Source organism: Aspergillus vadensis, assembly GCF_003184925.1.
Source record: "Aspergillus vadensis CBS 113365 unplaced genomic scaffold BO88scaffold_6, whole genome shotgun sequence".
In the NCBI taxonomy this organism is placed as follows: Eukaryota; Fungi; Ascomycota; class Eurotiomycetes; order Eurotiales; family Aspergillaceae; genus Aspergillus; species Aspergillus vadensis.
In genome coordinates this window covers 171,149-198,230 of record NW_020292044.1, presented here as the reverse complement: position 1 = coordinate 198,230, position 27,082 = coordinate 171,149, and the positions used below count along the sequence as shown (strand labels likewise).

Here is a 27,082-nt window from a genome sequence, read left to right as displayed (position 1 = left end):
AACGCTCTCCTTACCCAACTTTGCCAACCTTGTTCTAACTTTTGTGCGTGACCAAGTAAAGCAGGGAAAAGAACGATCGGCAATTTACTCGCAGATCGAAATTTCGAAGACTTTGTCGCGTGAGACGCTGAACCAACGGTCAATCTTGCATTTCTACTTTCTTCCAAGGCCCGACCCCTGTTGCACCGGTCTAGAATTTCCCGCTCTATGCGCCGGCATGGTTGTCTTCATATCTATGCAATCCTGTTACACGACAGGCGTAAGGCATACTGTGTCCAGTGATGTAATACGGTGCCTGATGGATGTAAATATAATACGCAATGGAGGGGTACTTGCAGTAGAGCCCATGCTTCCTCATGCAGACTCAATCCATGCAAGGGGGTATGGCCAGATCAAACTACGTGAGGGTGAGTTGTTATCTCTGACACTGCATCATATGTTGTATGGTAGGACAGCATAAATCTTTTCATGCAGGCCTAGATAACGGGTGATGGCAACATACGGACGAATGGATGCATTGTTGTAGCCTTGTAACGGACGTGCTTCATCCTGCGAAGCTGGAAATCCTTCAGTGGCTGCTACTATGCCATATGTAGTACTCGTAAAAGCAGCTTCCGGTGGTATAAGCAAAATCTTCATTTTAAGCTGGTTAACCACAAACATAGAGGATATACATTCTGGGTTCTACTTGTATCACCGCATGCTGTCCCCAGGATCCATGCATTTATCGAAATATAGCTTTGATATCAAGCCATCATGGCACGATATGTAACCAGTAACCGACGCCAGAAAGACAGCTGAAGCTTCTTGACCGACCCAGAGCGATGCCCACGCTTTAGAGCAGCCCCAATCTCCATGTAATTTTCAATTACCGCGCGTAGAGGACCCTGAAGCTCTACCGGCAGGGTTGCTAGCGCTGGTACTGAACGATCGTGATATTCCTGTGCTTTGATGAGGACACGCTCCCTCAAGCGATCGACGGATCCAGTGTGTTGACCTCTGATTACGTCTGCAGGCGTGATGCCTTCTTGCTCGAGCCAGGTAGTAGGAATGTAAACTCGACCTATCGCAATATCTCTTTCAATGTCGCGCGCTATATTGACCAACTGTAGCGCTCGACCCATCGTTTCTGCTGCAGCCAGGGTCTCATGTCTCACTGTGTCGTTCGTAGCATGTGTATAGCAAGGGAAATGATGTACGAGCAATTCTATCATGCTTGCGGCCACTGTTCCTGCGACTTGGTAGGCGTAGTTGTCCAAGTCTTGCTCTGAATGTATGGGGAATGAATTAGACTTGCTATCAAATCTTAGATCCGTGCGGAATCCTTCCAGAAGACTTTGTAGTGGCTCAATGCGCAGTCTTGTTGCGGGTAAATTATTTATCGCTTGGGTGAGCTCTGGATACTTAGAATGTCCTTGTTTAACGCAGTCCCTCTTTGATGCAAATCGACTTTCCAGCTCCAAAGCGCACTGGTCGAGGACATCTGAGGCCTTCTTTCGATCTCCGGCCTCGTCGACCAAGTCGTCTGCAATTCGGCAGAAGGAATAACTTTGACGTAAATTAGCTTCACTCATTTCAACACGATTTGTTGACGTACAGCATGATTAAGTCGATTCGGAGTGGCCCCTGAAACATAGCAGAACCAATATACATACTCTGGCTCGAAACAGCCAGGCGGCAAACCGATTCGTCAATGCAAGCCACAAAGTCATCATCTAGAGTATGTGGCAAACGAACAAAATCGTATAATATATTTTTGTATGAAGGAGGAGCCTTGATAGTACCAGGCGAGCTAGCTAGTCGACCGTGTGTCAGAGCTATTGCAAAGTCACTCACTGAAACGCCAAACACTATCATCATATTTGTGAGCAGGAAGAACAATGCTTCTCTGTGATAAAAATTAGCAAAGTATCTCTAGGCTGCTTCTCGTGACATACTCGATATCGAGCTTGCCCCATATTTGCCAGTCAAGCTTAGTTCCAACCTGAATAACCCAGCTTCCCTGCTGCAAAGCAAATATGTCAACTGCCCACAAGAATAATGTAGGTAGTGTCACAGATATAACTAGCGTCTGTACTGGGAGCTGGACTATGAAGTCGCCTGCGAGTAGCCTGCATAGGAACTAAGATTAGAAAGGACTCCTTCATCTCCTGTGGGTTTTTACCATTGTAGTGAGAGGACTGGGCAGGCCCAAGCGAGAATGAACCCAAGGTAGGTGTATCTACCTCCATGCCAGATGCAAAATATACCAGCCACAGTGAATGCAACAAGAAAAGTCATGCCTAAAGCTCGATTGATTGTGGAGACCTGTCGCAGAAAAGAAGGAAAAACCAAATGGCGTGTTAGCATGACATATAGCATTCCCGTGTTGTAAGTCTGAAAGGCGAAGAAAAAGACGTCTTCCACCGGAACGAGCAATATCCTGTAGCCGAATAATGCACTAGGATTATAGGAGAAGATTTCTTTGCGGATTAAGTACGAATCCCATGGCATCGTCGCTCCAATTGCTACCTGTAAAGATATTAGTGTGAGAGTAGCACAGCCCAAAGCGCTACAGTCAAGGTAAACGTACACCTATAATAGTGCAAAGCTTCGCCCAGTCCAATCGTGTCATAAAGGGCCATGATAGTGCGGTTACCCCAAGCGCCCACGGGACATTGGAGAAAAGGTGTCTGCTGTTTTCAGTGAAAGGGAATTGCTCGCATGGTAGGTATTTGCCTACATAATCGCATACTCATATGGCATATTGACTTAATTGTCTCTGGGAGAAGCGTGCTGTAAGGTACTCAATGATAGTGCCGAAGTACCTCTGTCTATTGACGGCGACACGACCACCCATTGCACCCTATATACTTATTGCCAATGCCAAGATCGTAAGATGACCAGGTCAAGATATACCAAGGGGTGTAATAAATTATCGACATGACGATATTTAGCCGATCATGACGCGGGTATCTCTGAGCTACAGAGGAGTGCGGTGGAGCCATGCCTTGATGTTGTGCTACCTACAACCGCTGGAGGGTATTAGATGGTCTTATCAACAACCACCGATGACGTATACCCAGCGTCTAACGTGATTATATATCTTATTTTTGTCCAGCCGAGTTAGGCTAGAATAATCTGTTCCTTATACACAGCTTTTCAACATTCAGGTGGGCAATCTTCAAGCTGTGAAGCAGCAGAGCAAAGAAATGGCAGGTCAGCAAAAGAATCTGTATGATCCCTTGCTACCATGAGTAAGCTATTACACTAAAAGCCAATGAACAGGTATCTCCTCGGAAACTTTGCGCCCATCCAGACCACAGTGTCTGACATTACCTGTGATGTGAAGGGCTCAATACCCGAAGAATTCTATGGTGGTCAATACGTTCGGAATGGAAGTAACCCGCTTAAAGATAACACAAAGCACGATATCCACTGGTTCGACGGCGATGGCATGCTCACTGGCGTTTTCTTCATGCGGGATCCAGATACATCAGGGGCCCAGCCGGTTTTCTCTAATCAGTATATCGTGACAGATGTCTACAGTGCCCGTAAAAAGTCCCCATGGATTTACCCCGTCATTCCTGGTATGAACACCATGATTGATCCCAGATCATCGTCAATCAAAATAGCAATGAGCATTGTACGCACAGCAGCGATAGTGACTGCATCGATCTGGGGTTGGATCGCCCGTCCAATCAAAAGAATAGGTACCGCCAATACAAGCCTATTTCATCACGATGGCCGAGTCCTTGCCACTAATGAAATCGGGCCTCCCATGCGGGTTTATCTTCCCTCACTGAAAACCGTTGGCTGGTTTACCGGAAGTCAGGCTGAAGGCGAGTCAGATCAGGAGGATCCATCAAAGCCCTATTTCGGTGCTCCTGGTCTTGAAGGAGTGTACAAAGAAATGACTACGGCTCATGTATGAAATCCAGGCCTACCCGAAGCTTATCGTTTGAAGCTGACATCATCCTAAGCCCCGTGTGGATCGCGAGACAGGAGAGCTCATATTGTTTCATTCCACATTTCTCCCGCCTTATATCAATTACTCAATCGTGCCGCAAGGCGTCCCTGCGAACGCCACCCCGGCTTTGAACCAGGCTGTGCCGGGCTTGAAATCAGGAAAGCTGATGCACGATTTTGGTGTGTCTCACAGGCACACTGTACTTATTGATACACCTGTTTCGTTGGATCCCTACAGGCTTCGCCATGGTAGACCAGCGGTCGAGTACGACCCCGCAGGCCAAACACGCCTTGGCGTCTTTCCGCGACACTCACCAGATAGGGTAAAGTGGTATACAACCGATGCCTGCATAGTAATGCACACCGTCAACACATGGGACCAGAGGGATGCCAATGGCTACCGAGTTCACACCTTGCTGTGTCGTATCAACAGCCTTTCTTCTCTATACTGGATGGGTGGGCTTGACTGTCCGGCATGGGCCTGTCCATCTGAGCCCGAGTGCCGCCTTTACTATTATCAATTTCCCCCCGCCGGTACCTCGAATAATATCATACAGCAATGGGCTCTGTCCGCGATCCCGTTTGAGTTTCCTCATGTCCCTGGGCATTTGCAGATGAGTGCAACGAAGTATGTCTACGGCTGTTCGATGAGGGAAGGAAATTTTGCGACCACGCATAACAGCTGCTTCAAGATAGATAGCCTGGTAAAGGTAAACGTGGAGTCAATCCTCCGCAAGGGGCTTGAGTATCCACCGTCCCAGGTTCATGGATGTGTTGATACTCGTTCTATCCATGAGATCATCAACTCCGAGGATCCTCATGACCCCATCAAAGTTTTTGCTCTTCCCCCAAGGCATTACGCACAGGAATGCTCGTTCGTTCCCCGCAAGGATGGTGTTTCTGAGGATGATGGATGGCTCGTTACGTATGTCTTTGACGAATCTTGGCTGGATGACCGTGGAGATCCTCTGCCTGACGCACATAGCGAGTTATGGATCATTGATGCTGTGAGCATGAAGGAAGTTATTGGCCGGGTGGTCTTGCCACAACGGGTTCCGTATGGAATGCATGGAAGTTGGTTCTCGGAGGAAGAGATCTTGAACCAAAGGGGGGTACATCATTATCGCAATGAGTAGTACGAGAGCCGCATGCAAATTTCTGGAAATTGGTTATTGCAGATACGAGGTCGGGACTAGATAGTCCTTCCTAAAATGGATCCGTGCATTCTGCCGTATTTTTCAAAATCACATACTGTAACTTACAACGGCCGAAACCGTGATTTAGGGAAGATGGTCGTCGCAAGGGGATTGAATGCATGCAGATATCTTCATGAGGTAAAGCGCCTACAGACAACTAGATAACCTCCCGGAGAATATCCCCACACTAACTCATCTCTTGTGATACGTTCGTGTGACTCTGCCTTTTTATCCGGGTGAGAATCGGGTCAAAACCAGGGACGATTTGATAATGATTTAACAAGGATGGTCTGCATTGTCAGGAATGGAGAAGAGCATGGGTGGAACAAGTATTGCCTTGCAATCTGAGGGGGACGCCACGGAACAAGTATCTTAATAAAGCCAACAATCATATATTTGTTGTTGTCAGGGTCCTTCAATACAGATAGTACTATAATCATTACTGTGACTTTGCAAAACTAAATCAGGCTTTACCTTCCATTCCACCATGATATTCTCCTCAACAAGGCCCAGGCTAGATGGTGTGACCCAATTTCGATACAATACCCTTTCTCTAGACTGACCAAAAAGCAGTCCCTACAGACGTAGCTATTTGGGACTGGCTCTTCGACTTTGGGCATCATACGGCACAACAAGCTACAAAAGCGGGTGGCTTCAACGATGCTGCCACGGGTCTGCGGATAGGCCACCAAGATGTGAAAGCTTATTCCACCTTCGCGTCAACCGCGTTAGTACAGAAACATGGCCTTCGGCCTGGTGACACCGTCATCATTCTTAGTCCGAACTCAATTCACTATCCAGTAGCAATGATGGCGACTATTCGAGCTGGTTGTCACCCACCCTTCATTTGAGTCCTTCGGCAGGTGCGCAAGGTTTGCTGATTTTCGTCAGGTGGCATTGTAGCAGGGGCATCCCCTGCTCATGGTGAAGATGAGCTAGCATATCTTCTCAGTTCTTCACGCGCAAGGTTTATTTTCACCATTCCTTCTTGTCTGCCTAAGGTTATGAGATCAGCAAACAGGATAGGAATCCCGCATGCGAGGGTCTTCCTGCTGGAAGGGCGACATGGATCTCATTCAACCCTGCAAAACTGCATTGATATGGGAAAGGTTCATGGGTGTGATGGTCTGGAGGGGTCTTTCAAAATCCTGGAAGGGAGCAGTAACCAGGATTTGTGTGGATACCTGAACTTCAGTAGTGGCACCACAGGACGACCCAAAGCCGTAAGTCTTAAACTATTGCATTGTTCCTCGTGCGTTGCTATAATACCTGCTAATATATAATGGCAGGTGATGCTTTCACATCATAATATCATCGCACAGTGTATGCAGGTTGGGCAAACGGCTGACATCGCGAACAAGAAGATGCTCGCCGTGCTCCCGCTCTATCATGGTAGGACAGTGTCCCCACTGGACGTGTTTGGAACATTGGCTGATAAACGAAACTACAAGTCATCGGATTGATCCATCTGATTCACGTGTCTATAATGCGTGATATGGAGGTATTGATGCTGCCGTCGTTTACCATGGATTCCATGCTAGACACCATTGTGAAGCACCAAATCACAGAAGTGCCAATTGTACCACCCATGATTGTCCGACTTCTTAATGATCCAAAAGTGGCAGAGTATGATCTTTCCCATATCAAAACATTCTCTTCTGGTGCAGCGCCAATTGCAACAGAGTTACTTCGGCAGTTAGAAAAAGCTTATTCCGGAACTGGCTTGAAACAGAGCTACGGGATGACGGAGAGTTGTGGCGCCTTAACAACCCATTCCCTCAATGAACAGGGATACAAATATGCGCATACTGTTGGTACCGTAATGGCCAATACAGAGCTGCGGATTGTTGATCCAGTGACATCATTTCCCTTGGGTTGTAATGCACAAGGAGAAATCCACGCCAGAGGGCCGCAGATAGCCATGGGATATTTAGGTAACGACGAAGCTACTAACGAGACCTTTTCTCCAGATGGTTGGCTACGCACCGGTGATGTTGGCTTCATTGACAGCGAAGGATTTCTGACAATCACCGATAGGATCAAAGATATGATCAAAGTCAAAGGGATAGGCGTGTCTCCTGTAGAGTTGGAGGATAGCTTGTTGCAGCACCCGGCTGTAGCGGATGCAGCGGTTGTAGGTATTTACGAGGAATACTCGGGACAAAGACCGAAGGCATATGTGGTTATGAAGGGAACATCTGACAGTGGAGCAAATGGGGAGGTTTCTTGGCGCGTTCTGGGTCAAGAGCTGATGGAGCTGATCCGGTCTCAGAAAGTGCGTCACAAGTGGCTGTTGGAGGTTGAATTCGTAGATGCCATTCCAAAAGGGCCCAGTGGTAAAATCCTCCGCAGAGAGCTTCCCAAGCGCGCAGAGGCAGAAAGCATGCACCGGTGCAGGATTGTGCGGGAATTTCAGTTAAAGGGGAAGCTGTAACATTTCGGGGGCATGTATGTAACTTGTCGCATCAAAACAAGGTCATTTTACTATAGCCGTGGAGATTTGACTAGCTAGCCATACTGACAACGTCCCGATCGTGTTCTTTGTATGGATTTCCTTTTCCAATATCAGCGCTATTTCTGCTATCCCCTCAGTCAACAAAATACTGCTTCCAAGGCAAAATGAGGAATGCCAAGGGATTTGCCCTGCAAGTGTACCGTTTTATGCAGCTTCAGTGAGAATCCTTGCCTCGTTAGCTCGCTATAGGCATAGCTTGGTGTGATACCGAAAGAGGAATGTCACCCCTCATGCAAAACACCCGAGCAAAGACCTATACTCTCCCTTGTATATACCCTGGACCAGAAGCCAAACAACGGCTCCTCTTTCCAATCATTCATTGCTTCGAAATTTATTTTTCCGTGGCCTTTCATTGACGCTGAGCACTAACATCTATCATGACGACCCACGTACTGGATGTTTACCGAGCATCCCCCTCCGGTCAGATCCATCTTGACCACATTACCCGCCAACTATCGCCTGACGAAGCTCTCGTCGAAGTGACGCATGCCAGTCTATGCGGTACAGATAGTATCTACCTACATTCTCAGCAAGTCCTGGGCCATGAGGGAATAGGCATAGTTAGTGCGATCGGGGCCGATGTGCGGAATGTCCGAATCGGCGACCGTGTGGGAATGGGATACGTACAGAAAACGTGCGGGGAATGTCAATGTTGCAAATCAGGTAAATGTTCTGCTTTACCCGTCATGCAACATTGAGTATTGTCGCTTAGATGATTAATTTCGTAACACTCTGTAGCCTGGGACCAATATTGCCAAAGAAAAGACCTTTATGGCATGTCTGACCCTGACCGCGGTTGTCTCGGCTCCAAAACTATTTGGAACGCGAACGCCCTTATACCCATTCCAGATGGGCTACACTGGTGATGCTGCGGCGCTGATGTGCGGTGGTGCTACTGTCTGGACTGTGCTTAGTCTTTACGGCATGCAGCCTGGGGATCGTGTTGGAGTATTAGGCATCGGCGGCATGGGGCATCTGGCCATCAAAATGGCGGCTGCGATGGGATATCATGTTGTTGCTTTCTCCGGATCGGAGTCCAAGAAGGCGGACTGCTTAGCCTTTGGGGCTAAGGAATACTATCTGACTAACGGCGAATCAATGGAAGGTCTGACTACACTGATTGATGTCCAAGTTATCCGCTGACAACTACATTTAGATATGGAGCCACTAAAACACCTTCTCTTGTGCGGTTCCAGCTCGGAAGATTATACATTGTAAGCCATTGGTTCATTTGTATCACTTTGATCATTCAAACTAAGCATGGGCCCGGTAACAGCATTCTTTCTCTTCTGGCGGTACATGGAACAGTCTATCCATTGACAGTCTCTCTTCAACCGGCTGCTATTCGAACCATCATGCTGATTAACAAGGGCCTTCGAATGCAAGGTTCTTTGGTCGCATCCCGTGGCGATCTAGCCAAAATGTTGCAGTTTTGTGCGGACAAGGAAGTGCGACCTGCTACAAGCAATTTTAGCCTTGCATCTACAGAGGAGGTCAATCAGGCCATGGAAAGCCTGCAGCGTAACACTGTTCGCTACAAGGCATTGCTTGTCGCAGATAAACATGCACAGAAGCTCTGAGGAAGTATGACAAATGACAGTGGTTTTGGTTCCCTTCAGCATATGGTAATATATAGAAGCGTAGTGTAATGCAATGTCATTCGATGGAACTATCATGCCTGCACTTCTGTAGAAGGGCCGACGTCACAAAGTATACATGGGATCGAGAAGGGCAGATCAAAAGGAGGCAAGAAACTTCAATATGGCCTACCACGGCACCACTGCTCCATCATATTGGTTCAACCCCTCTGCCTGCTCCCATCCGGGAACTCGAATATTGAAGAATTTTCCATTATCTTCTTGGGTTGCAGGAACTATGATATCCAATAGACCTTGTACACTCTGGTCGGCTGTTATATCCGCCCTCTCTCCTCCAAGGTCTGTCTTCACCCACTATCGGAGAAGTTAGTTTCATGGATGTTTCAAGACACGCCGATAGGAAACGTACACCCGGCGAGATCGCAAGAAACGTGAATCCTTGATCCGCGAAAGACTGCGCGTATTGCACAGTAAGCATATTCAATGCTGCTTTACTAACTTTGTAAGCTGGCACTGGAAAAAGTGCGAACCTGGGTGCCATTGTAATTGAGCCAAGTGTTGTCGAGCTGGACGTAGTTAGAACCACAACAAGTGATGTCTGGGCAGGTGGCAGAAGACATACATGTTTACCACTTTCTTCTGATTCCCTTTCTTAAGGAGTGGTAAGAAGGCACTTGTCACCATATGGGCACTGGTGACATTGTTGTGGAAGACGGAGTCCAAGTTGTCCCTATTGAGCGTCAATAGCGCAATCATTACAATTGGAGAGAATTACCACTAACATATTTTCTATGCCGCCCTGGGTGGAGGGCATGATACCCGCATTGTTGATCAGGACATCAAGACCTTTCCCCAATAGCACACTTTCAACGGTCCCAACCGCCGTTTGTAAACTATTTTTGCTTTCGACATCCATGGATACATGATGGACTCGCCCGGGGGACTGTGCCACGAGACGTTTCAGATCATCGGTCTGGGTACGTGCTGCGGCAAAGATGACGGAGACCTCGCTGGCGGGTTTGGAGGCCAGTGTACGGGCTGTGGCGAGACCAATACCACGGGAAGCGCCTGTGATTAGGTAGGACGCCATGGGGAGAGAAATATAATAAACAATTAGATAGATTGAACCTGAGATTTATTGTGTTTCCCTATGCTTGTGTAGTATCGTGTTCAAGTACGTGACGCTCGACTATATATAACGACGGTGGAGACCCGTATATTCAAGTATTCACCCTCTGATGCTTTGAAATCAAAGCCAACAAATAACCAGCGAACGTATAGTGGTATAGTACGAGAAGAAGAAAGAAGGACATTGTAGAATCCTTCGTTAACGTCATTAGTGGGGGCTTCTGGATTTGGTGCCGAACCTTGATTTGTCAGAACGGCTTCTTACAAATCATCCACGCAGTTCATCAGCCCATATCGGCAGAGGGGGAATTGGAGCTTCATTGTATTATACGGATCAAATTTCATTTCGTATATACCGTTCTTACTGCTCATGAAAAAATCCAACGTCATTTGCATGGTGTGGCTCAGGCCGTGATCAGGGCAACTGGCGAATCAGAAGCGGCACAGTATATGCTGGCTCCGATCGTGGACTATACCCGGAAACATAACTTCTCACTCATCTACCGGAATTATTTAGTTCAGTGCAGGTGGAGAGGGATCGAGTTTCCTACACTTCTCAAGGTAGGGTCTATAGCATGTGTGGAGTCATGATCTTGTTGTTGTCGCTCTGGCACAAGCTGTCGCTCATCTCTGGAGGCTAACAATCTAATACTTTCAATCATGAATAATCATCTTCATCGTCGCCCAGTTCTCCTCCTTTCTGCGTCAGTCGATTGAAAAAGTCCAGGACTGCCACATCCTGAAGCTTGTCTCCATACAAACCGGTTAAAACGCGAAAGCCCTCTGCAGCCGCTAGTGGGATATCTACGATCACGTCGGATACGTACTTGATGGGCAACTTGCCAGAAGCTGTCACAGAGGCTGACGCCAGGGCGGCTGCTTCGTTCTGTTTTTGGACCTCGGTAGCCTCCGGTGTTAGTGCGTTGTCGTTCATAGATCGGGACTTATGGATATGCTGATGCGCAGATAGGGACTGGAGGAATTGTGTGTTCGCTATGCTCGTGCTTGAGCGAATGGTGCCGGAAGGTGTTGAAGGTCGCGATGTATGGCGGAACAACAAACGATACATAATATTGAATAGGCCAGAAATATGGATTACTAGATTTGGATCTGATAGCCCAGACGGACACATCGAAGCATGAATTCTTGGGCATTCATGCTTCATTCAATGGCTGCTTGTATACTACCCCATCGACAGTAGTAATCAGGGTCCCATTGGCGTGGAAGATATTAGTCATGGCATCATCAACTACGTGAAATCCATCAGGGCTGGTTATCTTCGTACTAGACGAAACTCCAGTTCCGGTGAGGTTGGAATACCAGTCGAGGCGGGTAGATGAATATGACACCATAGTGGCGGCCACCGACTCATATCCGTTTATATAATGAAGGCCATCATCAGAGTAGTTATGGTAGGTGGCCGAAATAAAGTTGATAGAGGAAGTGGCCTCGCTTATTTGGAGAACAACATGGGCCAATCCTGAGTGGAGTCCATGGAGCGTAAAGTTGCCCGGGGGCACATTCAAGACCTCGGGAATGCTGGTGTTGCCTGGGGTATATGGCAGTCCCCATGGTACGGTATCGGAAACCGGATGCACAGGGTCAGTATGGTAAGGTTGTCGACTGGTGAGCCGGGCCATCATTAGACGCGTTGTTCGGCCACCGGGCTCAGTGGATATGGGGCAGGGTAGCGGGTTGGTACCACCACAAGCAGGAGGTATGACCATCTTCTGCCAGTACATGATCCGAGTGCCATCAGGAGACCACCGAGGATCTGCTCCAGCATTCCAGTTGGGGTCATTAACGCTGCCAGGCTGTCTGTTTCCATCGGCATTAACCTGTTGGCCGTAGTAATTGGGATCGTGGTCACCCTGAGCGTCCAGCAGCCAAGGTTGGAAGTAGCGTCGAACCCCATTGTTACGCACAGATGAAACTGTAGCGATTGTAATCAGGTCCGTCACAGGAGGAACGCCACGCATCCCCGACAAAAATTCCATGCGGTCCGTGCCACGGGTGTCCAAGATGACCTGCCATCGGCCATCCGGAGAATCACCCACAGGGTCAACGTACCCAGGGTGCGTGGTGACACGGCGGACGCGACCAGTAGTCAAATGAACGGCAAATAGATCGACATTGCAGGATTCCCAAGGACTACCTATATACAGGACTTCGTTACCGCGGCCAGTGAATCCTCGGAATTCTCCTACAGTTATGGCCTCCCGGTTAATGTAAAGTCGATCGCCTGTGACGTTGTATGGTTGTAGTCCGTTCGGGGAAATGAGAACAGTCACATTGACGATGTCATATCGAGCACTGCGAGGAGATCCTGTAGTAGGGGATTCGTTGAAGTGCAGTCGGCCGAAATATCCATTCTCATTCAGCTGACCAGATGAGGTGGTGCTGTATGAGTTGAAACCCAGGTGGACGTCATCGGGGTGCAAGCGTAGCTCGCGAATGCTGGCTCCCGACCCGGAATCATCCGCCTTGTTGCTCATCCGAATGGGATAAATGTAAATCTGGTCCGGAGTGCACTCATCACTTGCCAATTGGCCCACTCGACATTCGATGATGTTGGCTCCAGCCATTGCGCGTCGACCATCGGTGAAAGTCTGAGGGTAATCGCTCAAGGACGTACTGCCCACTTTGTTGTTTTCCGGTATACCACAAGTCACACACTTCCATGGGTCGCCAGTGGAGAAGTTGGTTCCATTCGTGCTGACCATTATCAATTGGACTCCCGTGTAGATGCTTGCTGGGTCTGGTGCGGCTGGGGCACCGGTGAAATTAAGGCTGGCCCAGACGTAATTTCCGTCGGGGGAGAAGTTGCCACCTTGCATTAAAGATGTTTTCCCCATGCATCCAGTGCCATGAGGGTTAACTCGGCGGGTACAGGCACCGACATCGTCTGTGGGCACGACTGGTGGTAGTGGCAGTTGGACGACCTCAATTGGCTCGGGTGACGGGGTTGATTCAGCGACTGCGGCGGATAGGACCGAAGATACGATTTCCAGCGAGAGAGGGAGAAGCCCTCCAAGGATGGGGAACAGCATAATTTCAGAAGATAAAAACCTAGTTGACGACGAAACATGATTTCAGCAGCGTGGATTGAGCTTATATTTCTAATGCGCAGATCGGGAAAATCCAGAAATGTCAGGAGTTCTGGTGGATTTCGTTAGTATTCCCGGCCAACGGTTGCCAACTTGCCGTACGTGTATGCACGGGCCAAGTTGATGTTGATCGTCTGCCTGGTGGGTCGACGGACCAGCAGAAGGGGGGTTGATGGGGGATCTTCGGCGGGATACGCGTATGCACGGGCCATAAAAGGGGATGGCCCTCTGATTCACAGTCAAGGTGCCTCGGTGACGACACTAGAACAGGTCAAACCGGTCTGCCTTTCATGTGTGTCTCTTACAAAAGGGACTAGCTTGCGTGAATAATAAGAATTCCGTCTTGGCTGCATTGAGTGCAAGCGCCGTCGTATCAAGGTAATATAGACCCTTATGAAGATTGAACGACATTGACGGGTAGGAAAGTGGGAAGAACAACGGCCAGTATGTTCGCGATGTACAATATCAGAGCGGACCTGTGAGTTCGCAGAACTACCGGCCCGTTGCATCAGACCCACCAGGTCTCGAAGACAGACCCCTTCCATGCCAGCATCCTCGACAGGAGAGACGACAGATTCGACTCCAACGGCCGCTGATTCTGATCCCCCTGTAGAGCCAGCAGCCAACATTTTTTGCGCGGAACTCCTGTATCAGATGTTGACTGAGACTATCGAATCACTCGATGAGTATAATAGCCCGGGGATAGTAGAGCCCCCTGCCGACATTATCAAGTGCTCGATGGGGGTTCCATATCTTGTAAGCGAGCTCTGGGCTCTCGCTGCCACGCATCTCAGTATCATCCGCCCTGAATAGAGTACCACTCTTACCGTCACACGTGGCCCACTTGCGGAATCATGCATTGTGATTCTTTAATGCAACTAGGCATGCAGATGATCCTGGAGCATGCATTCCCCGCTCCATCTTTTCCTCCATGCTCGGGTTGCATATACTATGCGAGACTCTTATCTCCAGTAATGATGACTTTAATGTCTTCCTCGACTCCTTGGTTGCTTATTTCTGTCTACATCATGGCGTGCGTGCCGTTATAGGAGAAAATTGGAGCATGTTATCGCAGACGAATAGTCTCGGGCCGACTTTAGACTGCAGAAAGACGGCAACAGACCGATGGCAGTCTGGTCCCATAATGTAGCCACCTATTGGCGCTCATACAGCAGTCTAAATTGGGTCCCTCCATCACTGAAACACTGAAAGGTATTGACAAACAGCATTGCAGTCGGCAATACACTCAATATTCCCCAATCGCCCTGGAGGCGCTTGCATTACTGGAGTTTTTGCATGGCCCGCCAGTGTACCGTCGGAATACTTCGATCTCGTCGCCCTTCATAGCCCAGACGCTCTTGCTGTGATGGCACATTACGGGGTAGTTCTGCATTCTTATCACCAATGCTGGTTCTTGGGCAGTGGCGGGCGATATCTGATGGAAGCGGTTATTGATTATTTGGGGCCCGCTTGGTCGGAATGGTTGGTATTTCCCAGCCAAGTGTTGAGTGCAGGTTTACACGAAATTGTGCTCTTTATAATTGTTTCTGTTAGCATTCTGGAAGCGCATATGACACGTTAGCAGCATACAGGCATCATAGGAAAAAAAGAATTTTGACTGTGAAAGTTCCGATATAGGAGTAACCCCTTCGCCATCTTTTCAGAAAGGTGTCTCTAATGAGCTACATGGAAGATTATTCCGTTGGTGAACCTAGTATAGCTTACACCAACGCTTCCAATTGTTTACGCAAAGCTTGCAATGTTTTCTCGTTCTCCTTCCACCTTTTCCTGGCTTCTTCGTAGTCATCATGTGAGACCCATCCCTCTTCACCACTTATTTGAGCTCTCAGATTATTTAATTGACTGAACGCGGCCGCCCATGCCTCTGCCTTCTGCCGGCTTTGCTCAATCTCCTTCCTTGAGAAGTAAATGGGGCATAGGCTTGTTGAACCTCGCTGTGCCATGATTCTGTCCCACTTCTCGTATACCTGTATTAAAAGCTCTCTTAAGGGTATTGGCCCGTCCGTGGAAGTCTGACTGACAATGTGAAATATAAAGCTGGTTGGGTCATTATCATCTCTCATTTGGTCCATGGCATGAACAAGAGACGGGTTGAATTTCCGGGAGGCAAGCTCGTAAAACTTCTTCAATCTCAGCCTCTCTAGCTTTCGTTGGGCTTCTTTCCTTTCAGCATTTGGGAGCACGTCAAAATCCGTAGGTAGTTGAGGCTGGACAGCACCCCATGTGTAATCATCTTCGCAATTGAATAATGAGGGAAACTTTGCCATGAGGAATAGAGGCGCTATATGTACTGATTGCCAAACAATTATGCTTGTGATCTGAGTTGGATCATGTCCGTCAACAAATATGTTATCTACGTGAAGGTCATGGTGCAGCATGACGGGGGAATGGGTGCTATCTGACGGTAGTATGTGAGGAAGCACAGTCAGAAATTTCTCAAGGAGCTGTATATGTTCTTTTCGTTGCTTCGGTGTCCTCCCCAAAGGTACAGTGGCATGGTTGGTGTTTCTATGTCCATGTCGTATACGAACAATCTCACGGTTTGCAACAGCGGAAAGATATCCCATGGCCGTTTCCCCTGCGTTCTCAAACTTAGTAAGAGACTTGTGGGAGGTGACCGATAATACACTCACAAGGGCCTCTGTCAATATCTAGATTTTCCACTTCGTCTTCCCAAAAGGACCGATGAGCTGTCGGGCCGAATACATATTTGAACTGGATATCGTCATCTAGGCCGGGTATAGCACCAATGCTTCTTCCCTGCGGGAATGTGTCCCGATAATACAAACTACCATGTAGGATAAATTTCGATTCCATCAATCTGCGTTCAATATGTACCAAGTTCCTCACCAGGCGGAAGCGTTGAGACTCAGACATATTATCCCAGACCTCGCTGAGTTGCTGCCCTTGTACCTTTTCCATGATGATATATTCCGCAGCAACTGGGTTGGTCTGTGACGAAGAACTCCACGATAGAACCTGGGGTACAGGTATTTTAAGACTGGCTCGCAACTATGACAGCATTAGGACACTAGCTCGACATCTAGATCCAATCTCACGTACGAAATCAAGAGTTGCTACTTCACTAGCAACAACATAATGAGGATGGCCAGCGTTCGGGTTGGGAATTCTAGCCAAGACCTCCTTACCATCCGCCATCTTTAGAGAGAACACCTTGTTGAACATCCCCTCGCATAATTTGTTCATTGCGATACATTGTGTTCCAAATATCTGTCCAGTAATTTTCTGAAGTGCTGGTCCATTAAATGTAATATGACGTTTCTTTAGTTGATGTTGTTCATTGTGTAGCCAACGACCGGATGTGTAATTGAAGTAGTGACTATTTGTGTCAGTTTGCTTGGTACTTAGCGATCGAACAAGGAACCATGGAGGGTATCGTGTTTTGCTCATCATCCACATAGAAAATAGATGCGGCCTGCCAGGAAAATCTCTTTTGTGAAGCATGGCTTGTTTGATGGTCATGGCATTAAGGCATGAAGGGTGTCGCGTAGCTAAATATTGGGTTTGCTCGACGATCAACGCGCTTTGCAGAACCAGGCTCCATCACATGACGGCCGAAAATGCCACCAGTGCAGGCATTGCGCTGTTATTACTAAGCTGTGTAACCCTACACTTCGATATACTGGAATTGGTAAATACCGACCTGCAGAGAATTTCGAGTAGACCCAGTGGGATGCAAGCTTTAGCATCACTGATATCCCAAGGGCTGTGGGAATGGCCGGGGATCTCTTGGAAACCCTGAAAGCCTTTGCATGACCTTGTTGGACATTGTGGGGGAAGCAGTTGCAAATCTACCAGGATTTGCAACCAGTTTGGATGACGACGGGAAGTCCAGCTCTACCCCCGAAAGCCTTATCAGAAGCCACAACACTGGCTTCTTTATGAGAAGGACTAAACCCGCTAATCTTCAAAATTCTGGTTTCTTGCAGTAAAGAATAGAGTGGTTACCTTGGAAAATAGTGAGCCTTCGCCATTTATTCAAAGAATCGCTATGGATCTTGCTGGTGTGATGGCACGCTAATATAGCTTGATTGGACATTGTCTTGCGGATATGGGCGAATGCCGCATTATGAGTGAGCTATACAGGTCAGGCGCACTACGGCCTGGGCTTTACCTTACAGATGAAAGGATTATGAAGACGGGCCGTGGATCTTTTCATCCTTTACCCGAGAGGGAATTTGAAGGGGTTAGGGTACTTGTTCAAAGTGCGGCATAAAACATTTTAGAATCTCTGCTGACCAAAGTTCTTTTGCACTATATCTGTTGCTTCTTGTATCGAAACGTCAGCTTCGCATACTAACGCAATTTCAGATCCGCCGTGGTTAATTCATAGTGACTATTCTGCGCTATGAAATAAGTTCGGCAGTCCTCATCCGCCGCGCAAAGTAAACTGCAAATGCAATGATGCAGGAAGTATAATCATCAAGTCTGGTGAGTTCTTGTGAAAGTTTCGCTCAGTCTATCCTGGTGCCAATGATACATCATATCGTCGAATGACCTCGGCAGGCCATACTCTGCTTCACTATGGAGCAGAGAGCTCCTGTGGCGAGGGCAGGCACAGTCCAGCACCGGAGAGAGATGTATCTATGACTGCTCCGGCGGTCAGGAAGGCGTGCATTGGGGGCTTGCCAGATCGTGCACCTGATCGTCTGGTGTGCTGTTGTTCATTCAGCATCTCCGAGACTTGACTTCAAGAACTGAAAGAAAGGTCCCAAACAATCTTATGATGGCTTCAGGGAGACTATATAGAGTCTGACGCTGTCCAGTTATTTCGTATTGCTAGTTAGTGTGGACAACCGATTGACCAGTGTCAGGATCAATGCCTGCCGTTGTGTTGCCCTAGAGTGTATGCAATATGTTCGTGTGGTCTATTTGCAATGGGAAATGAGTCCGTTACCGGTAGAATCTCATGTTCAACTCGCACAAAACCTCTGCCAATCTAGTCAGTAGATCCATAGATCAAGTCTCATGGCAGGTTGAGGCCAGGAAGCTTATTAAGCATAACCAACATCCGATTGCGGGCCCCTTGCTTGGTATGTCTTGCAGGCAATGCCTGAATAGGTGTCTCTTCTCACCGGCCTGGGCCGATTCCGCGGGGCATTATGCGCCCCGAAACGATCGTCAGCCTGTCCAACTCCTCCTCGTTCAGCATATCGACCCTTGGACAGATTCGAGTGACACAGTCTTTCTGCCAGACTGTCTGGTAATATGTGACCCTCATCCTGCTTCCTTCCACTCCTCACATTCGGTGTAACCCATGCGTAGCGCGTATAATTAGCACAGCACCACATCCCTTGGGAAGAGTTTCCAGAACGTCATTCTCGAATATTATGACGCGCCGTTGCCGCTACTCTACAGCAATACTCTTCCAATTTGTACCACGAGGCACAGTACTACCATCACCGGTCCAGCATTGACAACAGTATATCTACAGTCAGCTGTGACTTCAGCGTGCAGATGTATGAGACTCCAACCTGCTTCTAGTCGCCCGCTGATAGCACTGACTATTCAATACTTGGCAACAAGATACGTTTTAAGCGGCTACTACTATTTGAATCTTGCTTGGTCTGACTGGCACTGGATAGTAAGTTATGCAAGGCCTCTCGAAGTAAGGTGCCTGGAGATACACTCATAACGAGGATAATAGCCGACACTTTCATTCACCACTTCGGGCCCCTACCATACCCACGAGTCACAGTGTCATTCGTCACCTCCAATTTTCCATCGCAGAGCATTGTCGAAACAAGCTCTGTCCAATTATTATAAGGCTGTAGCTGCTTTTAGTAAACAATTCTCGTACAGGTCCAACCGAAGTTATTGGATGCTTCTAGTTTGCTCCGAAGACAGACACCTGCGTAAGTTACTGGGCCTTTTAAAAATTAGGCCAGAAATTTAGGCTCCTATCCAGGCACGCTGTACAAGGGGAAGCAAAAGGAAGCAACATAATACAGGGAAAGTGTGTCGTATCACTATCTAAGAACCCGCAGCGGAACAAGCCGCTTGCGAAGGAGGGTTTGGTGTGGCGGGCGCAAGCACAAACAACGTGACGAAGCATACTAGACACTGCCACTAGTGTGATTGAAATGTCCAATTAGGAATGGTAGAACAATCATCTCATGAATAATGCTCTATGAAACAAAGGTTATCCCAAACAAGAAGTTCTCTGTCCTATGTTTGCGTTTTGGTTGAGATAGCGAGCAGGCGGAGGTTTCTTTCTCCGATGCTATACTGGATAAGAACATCTCCGAGCGAAGGACCTCCACTCCTCCGAACAGAAGGCTTGGCGACAAACGTGTCTCCAATTTAGACCAAACTAAAAGCAGTACAAGATGCACCTAAATCTAGCGCAAACAACAGCACTTCCATTTCCTGCCCCTTGACCTCCAAACTCCGACCCTTAACTCCAATTTCCACCCACCATGACCAAACCAACAATCCCCGCTCAGGATATTCACAACGTTCTCAGCAATGTCCTACCCCGAATCAAAAGACACGTTGAAGCCCGAAAATCCGCATCAGACAAGCGCCCATTTATTCTGGGCTTAACAGGCCTTCAAGGAAGCGGGAAATCCACATGGACTGACGCACTCGTACAAGCTCTGAACGATGAATACAAATACAACACAATCAACATATCCCTAGATGACCTCTATTTCGATCATGACGACCTTGTCCAAGTACGAGACAACAACCCCTCCAACAGACTTCTGCGAACGCGAGGACAACCTGGCACTCACGATATCGCACTTGCAGTCGACTTTTTCGACAGTTTAACAAAGTCATCGGAGAAAGTCATTCCATCATTCGACAAGAGCCTATTCAATGGAGAGGGTGGCCGAGCACCCCAAGACATGTGGCGTCGCATTTCAGCAGATGTCCCCATTGACATTGTCATTTTCGAAGGATGGTGTGTCGGGTTCCAACCATTGCCAGAGGATAAGATCTCGCATCGCTGGAACCACGCGAAAGAGGTCTCCGCGGGAGGCAGCTTGAAGCAGACGCTTGGGCAGCACGAGTTGGAGCATTTACTACAGGTTAACGAGAATCTCCGTCAATATTGCGAGTTATTCATGGGGCCGCAGAATTTCGACTTTCTTGTTCATCTTGATACAGATGATTTTATCAATGTCTATGGATGGCGCCTCGAACAAGAACATGCCCTGCGAGACAAGAAAAAGGGCGCCATGTCTGATGAGGAAGTTATCCGCTTTGTGAAGGGGTATATGCCTGCTTACGAGCTGTATCTTGATCAATTACGGAATGGGTTCTTCTCGGGTCAGCAAGGAAAAGGGCAACTATCTGTCGTTCTGGACGAGCGAAGAAAGGTTATGGCAATTCGTCTTGTTTAACGTTATATGGGTACAGTGTTTGTTGGCTATGTGCGACACAAAGCCGTTTACAACATGTTTCCGTGAATAATCCAAGGACCATCTGCCACGCTCCATAGATCGTTCATGAAAAGGTAAGATGGATCGGAGAAGGAAAGCGGATCCTGTGCAAGTCCCTGGTTGAGTACGGCGTTGCTGTTCGCCATGTTGCCGAATATTAGACCGGCGGATGTTTGTGCGTGGGAGGCGTCGTTCGAGTTTATGTCAATTATATTACTGGCATTACGAATGATGCTGGGCGAGTCGCAGTGTTCGGTTGGGTTAACCCCCTGAGTAGCAGAGTCTGTCGATGGTTCAAAATGTTGTGGACTCATAGAAGGCGACAGACGAGGGTACATTGTAGGCCCAGTTCTGTGGGTATTTGGAAAGGAGGAATTCATGCCCATCGAAGCAGATGGATGACTTCTGTGTTGAAACTCCGGTCTCATCGCCCCTCTCGTATCTGAGGGGCCGAGTTGTGAGGCGTTTCCATCGGCCAAAATGCTTGCAGCGTTTTCAAGATCCCGACTAGACTGGTTCATTGACAAGGCAGATACCATGCTCTTAATCCCCTCGATGCATGTTTCAGGCCAGCTGCTTCCACGCAAAGCAAGATCCTGAAGGACAGAAGTCCCCATCCGACCGTATTTTAATGCGGTATCGATCGGGAGCTCGCCTTCCCAGGACGCGTACATCAAAATGAGACAGGCCATCCATGTTGTCCATGTAAAGGAAGGCCAGGTCATTGGTGCTTGAGATGGACAAGACATGTATTTCTTTAATGCTGCAAGGGCAGAACGGGAAGACTCAATACATGTTTGTAATGCATTTTTGTAATCCTGGTCCTGGTTGGGCTTCTCGGCGGTAAGCAATGGTCGGTTCAGGGCAATAACCGCCTCGTGTCGTAGGACCTTGAGAAGCAGTCGATGATATGGGGCTAATGATGAGTCTTGTCTTGATTCTGTATCTTCATCATCCTCCGTAAAATAGACATCGTCGTATACTTCATTCCACCATTGTGAAAGCTCGCCGGTAACATACGACGCGTCGACAGGGCTGGCATGACTATGCAGGACAGACTTGTTGCGAAGCTCGATTATCAAGCCGCGTACCCGAGCGAATTTAGCAAGGTGGCAAAGTAATCGCAGTCGACTATCGGTGTGGCCATTTAATGTTGAAGGAGTGGTTGAGTGCCTTTCTTCGCCCGGATAGCAAACATCAATGTCGTCATCTCGGATGCTAAGCGGGATACCGAGAGCTTGTGATAGATATCGTTCCAAAGTGTATATGGACCAGAATAACCGATATCTAATATCTTTTTCATGGCTACCGAAGCATGAGAAGCGAGCTGGACATCGATGCAATCCAAGGTGATATGCAGTCCGCGTGATGACACCACCAACTCGAGAAGCAGCGTTGAGACGTAACAGAGATGTAAGGGTAAGCTGAGCACAAAACGTCGCTTGCAAAAGTGGTACTGTGGTGGGCTCCATAAGCAGGCTTTGTATATCTTGTATGATGTGACGTACAGATTGGAATACCAGAGTGGCCGGTACTGGTTTGGTGTTTGCACCCGAGCCACCTGTCTGTCGGTTATCGGCAAGAGATATCGAAACAAGGGAGCGGATTATAATCATGTCTAGTCGGCTGACTGCCGAAACACCCTGGCTCGCGAGAGTTTCCATCGACTTAAGAACAGTTGGTGCATGAAGAAAGGGAAAGATGGGGTGCCAGTCCTCAAAATAGCGGCGAGTCCAACTGGCTAAATCATCGAATGAAAACGAGAAATTTGATTCAAAGTTTAGCTCCTCCCTCGACCACAGCTCATCTGTACTGTGAGAGTTTAAGTCGCCGGAGTTTCGCTGCAATCGATCATCTTCTCCTGGCACCGAGGTTCGATTCCGAGCTCGCTGCAACTCGGCGGATCGACGAGCAAAGGCGTTGTAAACCTGACGAACGAAATGAATACCACTAGAGCTTCCGAGAAAGGTGGCCGGTCCATCGTTTTGAGATTCTCTCATCACCCCGATCTCGCGGGGCGAAGGTCGTGATGCACCTGCGGTGGAGGCTCGCTTGCGTCTTTTGGCAGCACGAGGAGCGGCATGCCAGTCGGTTTCATTCTCCTCCAGACGGGAGCCAAATGAAGAGGGTGACACCATTTCAGTGGTTTCCTGTCGTCACATTTCCACGAAACTGGGTGTTATTCGCAGTGTTGGAAGTCGCACACTGGGAAACCGAGGCATGAAGTTATCGAGTTGTTGCGGGCAGTGCTTAAAGTTGCTTAGTCATTGCTGGTGCACTTTGACCACCAAACACATCATAAGGAGGTCTTATCACGCACCCCGTATTGCTCTAGGCAGAATACTTTGCTTGAATAGAACTTCTCAATAAAGATGGAATTTTTCAACATTTTTCTATCCTGCAGAAAAGGTGTATCCCATGTTTGTACAGTCCAATTGACCTGCCGCTTGTCGGCTAATGTCACGTGACCCATTATCTGGGCCATCATCACGCGCGGTTGAGCCCACTCGCACCTCCAAGTCATCATCTAGATAGCATAAATGGAACTAACACTTTAGCCTCATAGGTTTCCTCGCTCGGTAATTCAACATACTTGAAAGTGGCAATTGCAAGTCCAACGTCATATCAACATTCGGCACTCGAACCTTATTTCACCATAGAGAGTACTCGTCGGAGGTTTCTTTCTCCGGATGACGCGGTGGCCCACGCAGACACATCAAACCTGTCCGATCGGCGGCAAAAGACACTTTCCAGGCTGACTGCACTTGATAGTTCCCCGGAGATATTCTACTTTCATATCAAGTTGGTTGGACAACAGGCGGTGAGAAATGGGACGGCAACGATCTAAACGGCCATCCAGTGCCGATATGCCAGGTACGTTCAGCATCTGCACGTCTACAGACCTGCAATTTGACGAATATTAGAAGATGATGATGTTCTAAGTCCTATCTCCTGTGAGGTATGTAGGCAGCGGAAATGCAAGGTTAGTTAGTATTTCGTCGATCTATTGTTCCTGCAGCGCTAATCCCGCATAGTGCGATCGCAGACTGTATGCTAGACCTCCGACCAAGATATTCCCCCTTCATCGGAGCTTTTTGGTCACTAACATATCCCTGCAGCCCGTATTGCTCTCAATGCTCCAACGAATCATCAAAATGCAAATATCCTGAAAGCGGCAAAAGGTACGAACATTCCGTGCGATCAACCCGCACTCCACAGCTAATCAAATTTCATTTGACAGAGGCTTGCCTCTCGGATATCTAAATCAATTAGAGCAGAGACTTGCAGAGACTGAGTCGGCCCTTTATGGTGCTCTCGTGACATTGAGCTCAATGGGACCAACTACTACTCTGCTCCAAGCTACCATGAAGCCGGATTCACTACAAAAATCGAAAGCTGCACGAATGGACGAATGGACGCGAATGCCGCTTCGAGATTGGCCCGACATTTACCACTGGAAGGCATCCATGTGCGATCAATTTACCCTTAATCAGTCGCAAGAGGTACCGCTCGTGGATCACTTGACAGCTAGCCATGCCATTTCAGCTTCGCCTGCTGCTACTACCATCCACAGTCACAGCCCACAAGGTGAATTAGAAACTTCGGGGCCAGCTAGCTTTGCGTGGCACCCAGGCGAAGATGTCAACATGGGCAGTCCCTATAACGCCTATTTTCGACCCCACGGGGTGGTTTCTTCTCCGACATATTTGAGGGACCCAGCTCCGGGTCCAGCAAAGACCATAAGTAATCCATTTCCTGACTTTAGTACCGCCACGGTGACGGGCAATAGTGGGAAAGAAGACGAGCATTCCACGATGGCGGATGAGCTATCTAAGAGCAAGCCTAGCATATACTTCTGATAGCAGATCAAATGAAAAGAAAAGCTTTTGTCAGAATTATCCTCCGCTATAAATCGGCGTGCAACAGTGCGCATATGACATGATACGCCCGAAAATGTCGATCACGGGCATTGAACGATAGGGTCCTGATGTTTAAAGAGTGCAGCCACATCAGCGGATCCCTTCAGCATCTCTCAAATACAAGACTTTGCCAAGGTGGCCAAGCCTCTACTCGGGATGGGTGGAGATCAAACGCACTCTAAAGTTAGGATGTGCGACGCACAAACCCACAACCCGAGATACTTTCTATGGTTTCTAGTCCAAAGGTGGAGGCGGTACATTGGGAAAGCTGCAGCAATTTTTTGGATGGATCTTGAATCTATAAGAAGACTTATATACATGCTAATTATCTATGATGCCACTGAATGTTTAGAAGACACAGCCTCCCCTTCCATATCTAGCCCTTCACCAATATGTCCCTCTGCCTCAAATCCCTCATCCATGCCTGGCCACAACGTCCGGCGGGTAAAGTACGCCCATAGATGGAGACAAAAGCAGCCTAGCCATAAAGCGACTTGAATAATGGTTGCTGCACTGCCAACCCACTGGATAGTCTTCGAAGCAACCAAATCTCCAATTTTAATTGTTGCCAAAGCAAACCCGGTATTAGGAAACACAGTTGCCCACCAAGTGATATCAAACTTCCACTCTTGGTGGGCAGCCAAAATGCTGAGCCACCCAAGCATCCAGAGAAAGAAAGAGAAGATCCACATGAAAATCGACAAGAATACCGCAACAATGAGAAGAACTTCTGCGGTGTTGACGTGCGAGGCCAGGGGAATATAATGAGCAGGGAATTTCTCTGTTGCAATCTCAGCCATGCCCATTAGCGCGACTGCAGTAAACGCCGGTGGTCCAATAGCAATAAACATCTGAGGCCTGCGGCGCATGGGCGGTAGGCCACGGTGGTGAAGGCCGTAGAAGTATTCACCTAGTATGAATAAGGAAATCAAGAAGCCAAATCCCTGCAAGCATGTTCCAGCAATGAGGATGGGAATGGCAAAGTGATTAGGTTGGGCTCCGGCGAGTAGTGAGGCAGTGGTACCACCGAGCATGGCCGGAAAGGATGGAAGGAGGCGCACAAGCCAGAAAGGTTGGCGAGAAGCCATACGGGTCTGATAAAGATGCCAGTTAAGGCCAACTGCTAGAGAGATTGCCACGGCTGTATAGACCCAGAATAGGACCAGCTGAATATATTTCAGCCAACCTCCACAAACAGGAACGCCATAACATTCTATTCCGAAAAGTATGGTAGCGAAGCCCAAAGCAGCTGTAGGGATGAGATAGGCTTCTTCCGGGTCGTTGAATGTATTTCTCAAGGCGTGTCGGTTTCGTGTGAATCGTGTGATGAGAGAAGCCCAAATGGCCAAATAAGTGACAATATCAAGAATGAAAAATATCTTTCCAATAACCATAAGACCAGAAAACTTGTGAGGAGTGTTGTAAAGCAGAGTACCAATGCTCCCAGTGCTCATTGAGACTGAAAACCATCCCCAGGATACCCGACAAATTCTGTCGACAAAGGTCATCGAATGCATGATTCTGTCTTGAGCAGACATTCCGGAACAAAAGCAACGTAATTGCTCAAAGAAGATGACAATGGAGGAAGATTTATAACGGAATGAAAATCCTGCAGGGAATAATTGAGGCAAATAAGGGAAGTGAGGCAACGGCCAGGCCAGGTTTCCTGGCCTCCGGATGGAGAAGGCAGTGGAGCCTAGGGGGCCTGGGGCCCCATGGATACACATAAGATGAAATGCCGAATTTCCGGTATGAGGTCAAATTCATATACACTCGTTCCAACGATCTTTTTCCGAGGAAATACGCTCTCGGTGCCCCATTTGCTCGCACACATGGTTATTCATGGTAACCTTTCCCTTGGAAGAGCTGTGCTGCAGCCATCCCTGGCTTCCATACCCCTTCCTTAAAAGAACACCATGCTATAGAGCCGGTGGCAATGAGACATATGGTAAAATAAATACCGCATTTGCCTTCCGGCATTCGACGAGGGGCTCTCGAAACTTGGAAGAAGGTCAGATGGAGTCATCGTGTGGCCTGGAATCTACACTGGGAAACGAGCTTCGTGGATAAATAAGGCCTGGGAGACATCGATGCATTCTCAATATATAGGAACTGGGCTCCACCAAATGGCATAAGTAGATAGCATTCCCTCACTCGGGTTTTGGGGTGGTTGCTATATAAGCTATCCGTTCATATGGTTGTATGCCAAGATAAGGAGAACCTAATAGACTTGGCAAAAT

General features: G+C 48.1%; 12 protein-coding genes across 12 annotated transcripts; 5 read left to right on the top strand and 7 right to left on the bottom strand.

Annotated features, from left to right (window-relative positions):
• Nucleotides 1-746: 746 nt before the first annotated feature.
• BO88DRAFT_451670 (Lycopene beta-cyclase) lies at nt 747-2,745 on the bottom strand (the record flags this gene model as incomplete). Its single annotated transcript, XM_025710645.1, has 6 exons — nt 747-1,548; nt 1,598-1,888; nt 1,938-2,111; nt 2,165-2,511; nt 2,573-2,672; nt 2,723-2,745. The coding sequence occupies 6 exons, from the start codon at nt 2,743-2,745 to the stop codon at nt 747-749; spliced, it is 1,737 nt and encodes a 578-aa protein (XP_025564768.1).
• Nucleotides 2,746-3,191: 446 nt separating this feature from the next.
• On the top strand, nt 3,192-5,084 carry BO88DRAFT_335420 (carotenoid oxygenase family protein; the record flags this gene model as incomplete). Its single annotated transcript, XM_025702845.1, has 4 exons — nt 3,192-3,214; nt 3,268-3,907; nt 3,963-4,271; nt 4,506-5,084. 4 exons carry the CDS (start codon nt 3,192-3,194, stop codon nt 5,082-5,084), a joined length of 1,551 nt encoding a protein of 516 aa, XP_025564767.1.
• A 1,546-nt stretch (nt 5,085-6,630) lies between these two features.
• BO88DRAFT_478995 (amp dependent CoA ligase) lies at nt 6,631-7,578 on the top strand (the record flags this gene model as incomplete). The annotated part of the gene is made up of 1 exon (XM_025712049.1): nt 6,631-7,578. The coding sequence occupies one exon, from the start codon at nt 6,631-6,633 to the stop codon at nt 7,576-7,578; it is 948 nt and encodes a 315-aa protein (XP_025564766.1).
• Nucleotides 7,579-8,036: 458 nt separating this feature from the next.
• On the top strand, nt 8,037-9,239 carry BO88DRAFT_423779 (alcohol dehydrogenase; the record flags this gene model as incomplete). Its single annotated transcript, XM_025708680.1, has 5 exons — nt 8,037-8,293; nt 8,420-8,521; nt 8,574-8,764; nt 8,816-8,873; nt 8,936-9,239. 5 exons carry the CDS (start codon nt 8,037-8,039, stop codon nt 9,237-9,239), a joined length of 912 nt encoding a protein of 303 aa, XP_025564765.1.
• A 186-nt stretch (nt 9,240-9,425) lies between these two features.
• BO88DRAFT_478993 (SDR family oxidoreductase) lies at nt 9,426-10,529 on the bottom strand (the record flags this gene model as incomplete). Its single annotated transcript, XM_025712048.1, has 4 exons — nt 10,040-10,529; nt 9,880-9,987; nt 9,667-9,823; nt 9,426-9,611 (listed from the first exon to the last, which is right to left on the bottom strand). Exons 1-4 carry the CDS (start codon nt 10,345-10,347, stop codon nt 9,426-9,428), a joined length of 759 nt encoding a protein of 252 aa, XP_025564764.1. The 5' UTR covers nt 10,348-10,529.
• Nucleotides 10,530-11,043: 514 nt separating this feature from the next.
• On the bottom strand, nt 11,044-11,454 carry BO88DRAFT_451666 (uncharacterized protein; the record flags this gene model as incomplete). Its single annotated transcript, XM_025710644.1, has 1 exon — nt 11,044-11,454. One exon carries the CDS (start codon nt 11,452-11,454, stop codon nt 11,044-11,046), a length of 411 nt encoding a protein of 136 aa, XP_025564763.1.
• Nucleotides 11,455-11,539: 85 nt separating this feature from the next.
• BO88DRAFT_384479 (uncharacterized protein) lies at nt 11,540-13,435 on the bottom strand (the record flags this gene model as incomplete). The annotated part of the gene is made up of 2 exons (XM_025704704.1): nt 11,540-12,008; nt 12,150-13,435. 2 exons carry the CDS (start codon nt 13,433-13,435, stop codon nt 11,540-11,542), a joined length of 1,755 nt encoding a protein of 584 aa, XP_025564762.1.
• A 1,778-nt stretch (nt 13,436-15,213) lies between these two features.
• Nucleotides 15,214-16,924, bottom strand: BO88DRAFT_423776 (phosphotransferase enzyme family protein; the record flags this gene model as incomplete). Its single annotated transcript, XM_025708679.1, has 3 exons — nt 15,214-16,091; nt 16,147-16,525; nt 16,577-16,924. 3 exons carry the CDS (start codon nt 16,922-16,924, stop codon nt 15,214-15,216), a joined length of 1,605 nt encoding a protein of 534 aa, XP_025564761.1.
• Nucleotides 16,925-19,858: 2,934 nt separating this feature from the next.
• Nucleotides 19,859-20,883, top strand: BO88DRAFT_384476 (D-glycerate 3-kinase-like protein; the record flags this gene model as incomplete). Its single annotated transcript, XM_025704703.1, has 1 exon — nt 19,859-20,883. Exon 1 carries the CDS (start codon nt 19,954-19,956, stop codon nt 20,881-20,883), a length of 930 nt encoding a protein of 309 aa, XP_025564760.1. The 5' UTR covers nt 19,859-19,953.
• Nucleotides 20,844-23,060, bottom strand: BO88DRAFT_384475 (CeGAL family transcription factor; the record flags this gene model as incomplete). The annotated part of the gene is made up of 1 exon (XM_025704702.1): nt 20,844-23,060. The coding sequence occupies one exon, from the start codon at nt 23,058-23,060 to the stop codon at nt 20,931-20,933; it is 2,130 nt and encodes a 709-aa protein (XP_025564759.1). The 3' UTR covers nt 20,844-20,930.
• A 319-nt stretch (nt 23,061-23,379) lies between these two features.
• Nucleotides 23,380-24,782, top strand: BO88DRAFT_442397 (uncharacterized protein; the record flags this gene model as incomplete). The annotated part of the gene is made up of 4 exons (XM_025709953.1): nt 23,380-23,418; nt 23,695-23,815; nt 24,042-24,104; nt 24,196-24,782. The coding sequence occupies 4 exons, from the start codon at nt 23,380-23,382 to the stop codon at nt 24,780-24,782; spliced, it is 810 nt and encodes a 269-aa protein (XP_025564758.1).
• Nucleotides 24,783-25,171: 389 nt separating this feature from the next.
• Nucleotides 25,172-26,359, bottom strand: BO88DRAFT_335571 (tellurite-resistance/dicarboxylate transporter family protein; the record flags this gene model as incomplete). The annotated part of the gene is made up of 1 exon (XM_025702856.1): nt 25,172-26,359. The coding sequence occupies one exon, from the start codon at nt 26,357-26,359 to the stop codon at nt 25,172-25,174; it is 1,188 nt and encodes a 395-aa protein (XP_025564757.1).
• Nucleotides 26,360-27,082: the final 723 nt, after the last annotated feature.